General features: G+C 39.4%; 1 protein-coding gene across 1 annotated transcript; it reads right to left on the bottom strand.

The window, feature by feature from the left end:
• Positions 1-3,476: 3,476 nt before the first annotated feature.
• Positions 3,477-8,450, bottom strand: LOC306874875 (piggyBac transposable element-derived protein 4-like). Its single transcript, XM_079425166.1, has 2 exons — positions 8,269-8,450; positions 3,477-5,335 (listed from the first exon to the last, which is right to left on the bottom strand). Exons 1-2 carry the CDS (start codon positions 8,418-8,420, stop codon positions 3,667-3,669), a joined length of 1,821 nt encoding a protein of 606 aa, XP_079281292.1. The 5' UTR covers positions 8,421-8,450; the 3' UTR covers positions 3,477-3,666.
• Between the last annotated feature and the right edge of the window lie 295 nt (positions 8,451-8,745).

Here is an 8,745-nt window from a genome sequence, read left to right as displayed (position 1 = left end):
ACTGATCTCACACACTGAGAAGCACTTGGTCCCATCATGAGGATCTCGGTCACGTTTGAGGGGTCCTGCATCAGACAGTAGGAACCATCAAGAAGATGATCACGGTATTAAAACTCCTGTCCGCAGACTTTGTCGTGTTTATATGTTTGGTCATGTACATAGGCTTTCGATTTAAGTTGTCTTCTGCTAATAATACTGAATTTTAAAAATACCTTTTTGAGGACTGCAGTTTGCATGGGAAGTGACCAGAAGCTCTTGTTTTTGCTCAATCAGGAGCTATTCTTCATGCGACTATCAGATGAAGAGGTGCAGCGATATCTGGCGCCGCCCTGCAGGACACCTGGCACATGACAGACTCTGGCATTGCCACAGGAAGCACCATTCACTGTCAGGTGCAGGTATTTCAACATTTCAGTTTCTTTGCAGACAAGTCTATGTTTTCAGTGATTTGTGAACCTGTAGTATACAAATATAGCATATTATGCAAGATTTTGTGATATTTTAAAAACCTTTTTATTTATACAGTATACAATTAAAATCACATAAAATGAAAAGTAGCTAGCATTAAACACTTTAAATGTTTGTAGCGCCCCTTTAAAATCGGGATTCTGTCCTGTCACACCTGCCATATTTTTAATTTTATTACAGTATTTTACCTAGGATTCAATCAGAGGTTTAAATTGTATTCAGACATGACTGAAAAATTGTGAACATGTAAAACATGCATAAATTAAAACTGACACTGAGAATAAGCTCTCACACTTTGTTTAAATGAATCATTTTGACCTGATTTTGGGGATTTTCAAGTCTTGTTTGTAGTACTTGTGAGCCATTTGTTGTGCCGTAGAGAGCAGGTTTCACCACTGGGTGGCAAACGTGTCTTTTAAATGAGAATGTTGTACTTGGTTGTCTTGTTTTGATGCATGTAAACATTCTGCTCCACACAGGAAGTCAGCAAAGCCGTTCTTCACGTGTTCAGTGCCATAACAAGGGAGACACTTCCCATAATGGGACCAGTAGCCATACTGAGCTGCTCTGTGTTATGTATGCCACAATATGCTATAATAACATATATTATTCTATTTGTGTTTCAGAATACACACGAGGAAGACCGGAGATCTGACTGCACTGTTTTCAACTGATTTTATTCGGCACCCTGCAACAACAACCAAAGTGTAGGTCAGAGCTGGGTAGTAACTATCGGGATTATTACGTAATCAGATTCCAAAAATTAAGTACTTGTAATTAGATTATATTACATTTTAATCAGACTACAGTTACTGTTTTATGGATTACATGATTGCATATTATTCACACAATAGCAATAAATCATTCATAATTTACTGGTTCTCCTTAATCTTTTAAATGTTCCTTTCTTAAATGGACTACTGCTTATATACACTCAGAAAGTCTTTTGTTTCGTAGACATTCACTCAAGGAATGCACAATTTTAAAAGACACAAATTCACATTATTCCTTATTTACATGTAATGCAGGCATTCCCAAACTTTTTTGTCATATTTCACCTAGTATATTTACTTAAAGTACCCCTGAGATTTTAAAATAAATATTTTAATAATTAAGTATCACATCTGCATGTTCACGGTTCTCTGTTGGGTCACATAACATGTAGGTAAATAATTTAAATATCTTTTTAGTAGGTGTTCTATTTTGATTCATGTAATTCTAATTTGGTGATTTAAAGGGATAGTTCACCCAAAAATGAAAATTTGATGTTTATCTGCTTACCCCCAGTGCATCCAAGATGTAGGTGACTTTGTTTCTTCAGTAGAACACAAACGAAGATTTTTATCTCAAACCGTTGCATTCTGTCAGTCATATAATGGCAGTCAATGGGACCCACGGCTTTCAGAGACAAGAAAACATACACAGACAAAACTAAATTAAACCCTGTGGCTCGTGACGATACATTGAGGTCTAAAGACGCGAAACGATGGGTCTGTGCAAGAAACTGAACCGTATTCAACGTACTCTGGCATAGTAGACACATGTGCGGAAGCGATCTGTCACACGTATACGTCACTCATTGTTTAGATTGCATGTGTCTACTATGCCAGAGCACATTGAATACGGTTCAGTTTCTTGCACAGACCCATCGTTTCGTCTTTAGAACTCAATGTATCGTCACGAGCCACGGGTTTAATTTGGTTTTGTCTGTCTATATGTTTGTTTTTTTTGTTCTCTCAAATCCGTGGGTCCCATTGACTGCCATTATATGACTGACAGACTGCAATGGTTGTTAAAAATCTTTGTTTGTGTTCTACTGAAGAAACAAAGTCACCTACATCTTGGATTTTCATTTTTGGGTGAACTATCCCTTTAATTCTTTATTAGCTTGTAGAACCTAAAGTTCTAACTCATTTTGGTTTTTTGAATATAAAATTATAACACAATGTGGTATCTTCAAGTGCAAGGTGTCATTTTTTTTTTTTTCAGAAAATTACTGGCTTTCAAGAAACCAGGTTGGCCACGCCCACCTAAAATGGCTCATTCAAACACGCCCTCACATGTCCACGTCACGGTGTGGGAAGATTAGCATAACACCGGCCAAATGTATACACAATGAAATAAGGTGTAACTTATTCTCGCTGTAGTTTTGTTGTTGCCGACCCCATGTCGTGGAGACGCTGTGTGTTTTGTTGTGAAAGCGAAAGAACTTTGTTTGGGCTTCCAAATGAGTACACAACCAGAAATCAGTGGTGAAGTTATATTTACAACACTATTCCAGAACAGTTCAACCCAAATATTCGAGTGTGTGCAGCACATTTTACGGAGGACTATTTCCTGATCCTGGGAGAGAGTAGCCTACAATGTGAACACTATGAATGGTTGTGAACACTATAAAGTGGGGCAATTCCAACGTCGCAAGGACAGTCTGATGGTTCTGACTCACAGCCTGTAAGTATGTTTCTGCCACTGACTATTCAAACGCGAGTTGAGCAATACAGAGTAGTGCTTGTTGTTTGCCGTTTCTCCGATCACAAATGCAGACATGGTAATGTTTACGTGACGCGATGCAAGGCGACGCATAAAAGGCAGTATAAGTCATTATAATCAGTAATTATGTCCCCACTGGATGCAACAAATGCTTCGTTTATAATGGGTTTTATTGTTTTTGTGTTGTCACGCCAGAACACGGCTTCACAATACGGTTAGGGGCATAACATTTCTGTCTCACGCTTGAGGTATTCGGCCAATCACAGCGCACTGGATAGCTGGCCAAACAGAGCACACCTCGCTTTTCAGAACGATGAGCTTCGTAAAAACTGGCGTGTTTCAGAACGGCGGACCATAGAGGAGCAACAATAATGTACAGTATGTGGCGAATAAGGCGTTTTTTGAACCTTAAACCGCATAAACACATTGCATTACACCAAATACACAAAATAATGTTCTTTTTAGCAACATCATATGACCCCTTTAAATAGACAGACAAAAAAAATTTAAAACGGGAGGAAATTTTACTGCTTTTTATTTAGAAAAAATCTGAAAACTCATGAACAAAAGAATCTAATGTCTCAATCTTGAAAAAGGAACTATAATACACACACACGTGTCTTTTTGGGACATTGGATTGCACAGTTTTTACTCAGAAGCCTTTTTTTTTTATCCCAGTCCTCCAGGCGTTTTTGGATCCTCAGTCATTTAAATGTGGTGCTCTCTGAAGCAGTTCCTGTCTAACTGCAAGCATAGTCCCACATCACATTCCTGACACTTCCACGGGGTGCTCCTTTTGCATCGTGTGCAACGACGCCGACCCATGCTGGCCCTCTGTGAAAGGTCTTGTGTGTCACTCACAGGAACAGGCAGATGATCGTATCTCTCTTTGGGGCTGCCATCTAGAGGAACACCTGTGAGCTGAGCAGCTAGCAGCTCCTGAAAGTTTTGCCGTGTCATGTGCTTGTCATGGTGGATGGCACTCAGCTCTTTGTGTAAAATGAAGCTGTTGGTCACTGCAATGTCCAGGAAGTGCTGGAAAATTGTCATGTACCACTTCCGTGTTTTACGGTGCACCGAATTTGTTCCGAGCATCTGGTCAGAGGTGTCAACTCCCCCCATGTACTTATTGTACTGCTGAATTGCTGTTGGTCTGGGAACCGGGACCCTCTCTTTTTGCCCATCCTCTGTCGTCTGCCACCTTAGCACGGTCTCCCCGCTGTACACTGTGTGGACAGTTGTGCACATGGAGACCTCCCTTGTGTCCATCCACTTCACAAACAAAAGGACGTCATCTCTGATCCAGCGAATGGAGCCTCTTGGTGACCTTTTGTTCAGGGCATTTTGTTTGGTTGAAGGAACACCAACTCTTCCTTCTCGATAAGTTCCACATGCGCCAAATCCCAGCTGGTTCAGATGTCGAAAGAGGAGAGGGCTTGTGTAGAAATTGTCACAGTAAATCACATAGCCTGACCCCAGGTAGTCTCGGTTCACCAATGATGTGACAACATTAAAAGACAGGCCTTTCCCAGATGCAAATTTTGACTTCCCGGTGTAGATTTTGAAGTCAATGGTGTAGCCGTTGACATCAGCTAACACGAAAAGAATTATGCCCCACTTAGTAGGCTTGGCCTTCATATATTGCTTGAAGGATATCCTGGCTTTAGTGGCAACCATCCTCTCATCAACAGAAATGTGCTGTCTAGGGTGGTAAATAGACATGCACCTGTTCCTCATAATATCCAAAAGTGGTTGCACTCTGTGGAGACAGTCATATTCCTCTGTGCCCCTTTTCTTGTCATTCTCTGCATCTTCCATTGGTTCACTGATGTGCAGATTGCAGGAGATTGCTAAGAAACGATCCCTGGACATCACAGTAACAGGAAAGGGAACATGAAACAAAGTCTTCTTCCTCCAGAAGTCCCTCACTTTGGGCAGATCCATCACACCCATGTAGAGAAGCAGACCTATGTACTTCTTCATTTCTTCAGGGTATACATCAGCCCATGTGAATTTCCGACCCCTCTCCAGATTTCTCACCGCATTCTTGTTTGTGTTTGCACACAAGATGTTTATGACCTCTTTGTCAAAATATTGACTGAAAATATCAAGTGGAGACTTTTTTCCAAATGTGAGTGGAGGCTGCACTCCAGGAATTCTTTTAGGAGTAAACCTTGGAATATTGGGCACTATATCAGGATCTGCCTCAGTGTTCCATCTTCCATCATCTGATACTGGTGAGAGGCTACGCGATTCCTCAAGGCCATGAATGAGTCCCCGGCTGCGACTGCGACCACGGCCCCGGCCCCTCTTATGTGGTGTTGTGTTCGATGTGGATGGCCCATTTGCTTCTTTGTAGGTAACTGGAGAAGCCACACTGAAAAAAATAAAATAAAAAATGAAGCATGTGTTACAAACTTACGACGGCGTTTTAGTGCCACGTTAAAAAAAAAATAAAAAAAATATTTCGAGAATAAAGGCAAAATGTTTTGCGAATAAAGTCAAAATACTACAAGAATAAAGTCGAAATGTTTCAAGAATGAAGATTAAAGTTATAATATGAGATATTCTAGCCTTTTGCACATGCAAATGGCCCGGATTGGGAGCACCGGGAGATATTCCAGTCTCATCTTTCAAAATCTGTCAGTTTTATAGCGAAATACAAACAATATATATATTATATTTTTCACACTCTTTAATGTGGCTGTATTCGCTTCAGTTTAAGCGGCATGTGAGTCAATCATCTTTCCGATTACAATAATGAGACATTATTTTCATTATAAATTAGGCTATACTGCTTTTTTCATGCCTTCTGTTCCTTCACTTTTAAATTTTGCTATAAACTTGAAATAAAGAGGAAAAACACATTTATAATTAGTATTTCATGATAAAACTGACAGAATTTGAAAGCTGTGTTTTTAAAAGCAACAAAGCACAAAATTATTGCGATTACTGGGCGACTGGCGTGCTACAAACAATGAATGGAAGACGTTAAATATTATGCCCAATCATTTAATGTATTATACCATGAATAAATCAGCCTACAGCCTATACCTCAGAAAAGAAAACAATATAGACTTATGTTAACGAGTTGGAGTACAACCTTTAGAAAGTTTTATTAATGAAACAGGCTACGTGTGAGGAATGAAAGTTTGGACGCCACAGACGATTTTGCGGAGGAGGTGATGGAATTTTCACAAAGAAAACTATACTTTAATGAATTGATTCACATAAATACAGCGATCTGATCATTAAAGAGCTTGAAAAACATTATTGTAAGACACATCATTTGTGTTTCGCTATAAAACTTAAAACTTAAACTTACGGATAACTTTAAAAGGAGATTTTCTCAATATTTAGATTTTTTTGCTCCCTCAGATTCCAGATTTTCTAATAGTTGTGTCTCAGCCAAATATGGTCCTATCATAACAAACCATACATCAATGGAAAGCTAAATTTCGAATAATTTACCCTTATGACTGGTTTTGAGGTCCAGGGTCACATATATGCACACATTCACACACACATACATGCACGTACACACATGACACCTACACACAAATATACAGGTATACACATAATTAGGTGCATGCATGCACGTACACACACATTTGCATATACACATGCACACTCACCTATACACACACACTCACACACACAAACATAGAGATATACATATGTACACATGCATGCACGTACACACACATAGATATGTGCATGCACGTACATACAGGTACATCTCAAAAAATTACAATATCGTGAAAAACGTCATTTTTTGTAACTTATTTCAAAAAGTGAAACTTTCATATATTTTAGATTCATTGCATGTAAAGTAAGACATTTCAAAAGTTTTTTTTGTTTTAATTTTGATGATTAGAGCTTACAACTCATGAAAATCAAAATCTGTATCTCAAAATATTAGAATATTTACAATTGAGTTTCATTAAACGACCATCCCTACAGTATAAATTCTGGGTATCTCTTGTTGTTTGAAACCACAATAATGGAGAAGACTGCTGACTTGGCAATGATCCAGAAGACGAACATTGACGCCCTCCACAAAGAGGGTAAGTCACAGAAGGTCATTACTGAAAGGAGTGGCTGTTTACAGAGTGCTGTATCAAAGCATATTAAATGCAAAGTTGACTGGAAGGAAGAGTTTGGGTAGGAAAAGGTGCACAAGCAACAGGGATGACTGCAAGCTTGAGAATACTGTCAAGCAAAGCTGATTCAAACACTTGGGAGAGCTTCACAAGGAGTGGACTGAAGCTGGAGTCAGTGCATCAAGAGTCTCCACGCTCAGACGTCTTCAGGAAAAGAGCTACCAAGCCACTTCTGAACCAGAGACAACGTCAGAAGCATCTTACCTGGGCTGTGGAGAAAAAGAAGTGCTCCAAAGTCCTCTTTTCAGATGTAAATTTTGCATTTCATTTGGAAATCAAGGTCCCAGAGTCTGGAGGAAGACTGGAGAGGCACAGAATCCATGTTGCTTGAAGTCCAGTGTGAAGTTTCCACAGTCAGTGATGATTTGGGCTGCATGTCATCTGCTGGTGTTGGTCCACTGTGTTTTCTGAAGTCCACAGTCAACGCAGCCATCTACCAGGAGATTTTAGAGCACTTCATGCTTCCTTCTGCTGACAAGCTTTATGGAGATTTGGACTTTAACACCTGCCCACACTGCCAAAACCATTTCCAAGTGCTTTGCTGACCATGATATTACTGTGCTTGACTGACCACCCAACATGCCTGACCTGAACCCCATATGGGATCTATGGGATATTTTCAAGAGAAAGATGAGAAACAGTGGATCCAACAATCCAGACGAGCTGAAGGCTCAATAGTGCCTCAGCAGAGCCACAGGCTGATCGCTTCCATGCCATTCCTCACTGATACTGAGCCCCGACCAAGTATTGAGTGCAGAAATGAACATGTTTTGCAAATTCTTTTTTTGATTATTAATCTTAGGAAATATTCTAATATTTTGAGATACTGGATTTTGACTTTCATGAGCTATAATCATCACAATTAAAACAAAAAAACATTTGAAATGTCTTACTTTACATGTAATGAATCTAAAATATACATGAAAGTTTTCCTTTTTGAAATAAGTTACAAAAAATGCAGTTTTTCACGATATTCTAATTTTTTGAGATGTACCTGCACACGCAAACATGAACGAATGCACGCGCATATAAACGCACACATATACCACATAAGTGTGTGAAACAGAGGTATTTCGAACTAAAACACGGAGATTATTTTACTCACATTTGTCATAGATTCATCAGAAAGAAACATAGCTTCACTTACCAATCCACATCTGGATCAATGCCAGCAGCATACGCCTCCTCAGCGTCTGAATACAAAGACTCCGGGTCCGAGGAGTCATGCTCAGCCTCTTCCCAGCTGTCCTCAAAGATCAAATCAATCGCCTCCTCGCTTGCAATACCTGTCTTCGCCATGTTTATGTCCGTTTTTTAATTATATTTTGCACTCTCCCCGAAAGCCGCTGTGATTTGCTGGTGGAAAGCATGCAGTTACCGTATTACGCCGTGTATTGTCATAAAGTGCAATGTCTACTATCAGGAGCAACTGGATTGTTTTTTTTCATAGTGCAAAAACGGTTTGTTAGTTATGATGATAACATGAATACAGGATGGTTAATTGTGGGTCCAAGTGAAGTCATTTCATGCAACAATGGAAGATATCTGAAGACATGTTTGTCTAAAGAGTTTTATAGTAACATATCAACATGATGATGATGAATTTTGTAATTAACATCTAAAT

The sequence above is a fragment of the Barbus barbus genome (genome assembly GCF_936440315.1).
Source record: "Barbus barbus genome assembly, chromosome: 9".
In the NCBI taxonomy this organism is placed as follows: Eukaryota; Metazoa; Chordata; class Actinopteri; order Cypriniformes; family Cyprinidae; genus Barbus; species Barbus barbus.
The sequence above is the reverse complement of the archived record's forward strand: the minus strand, read 5'-3'. Positions and strand labels throughout refer to the sequence as shown.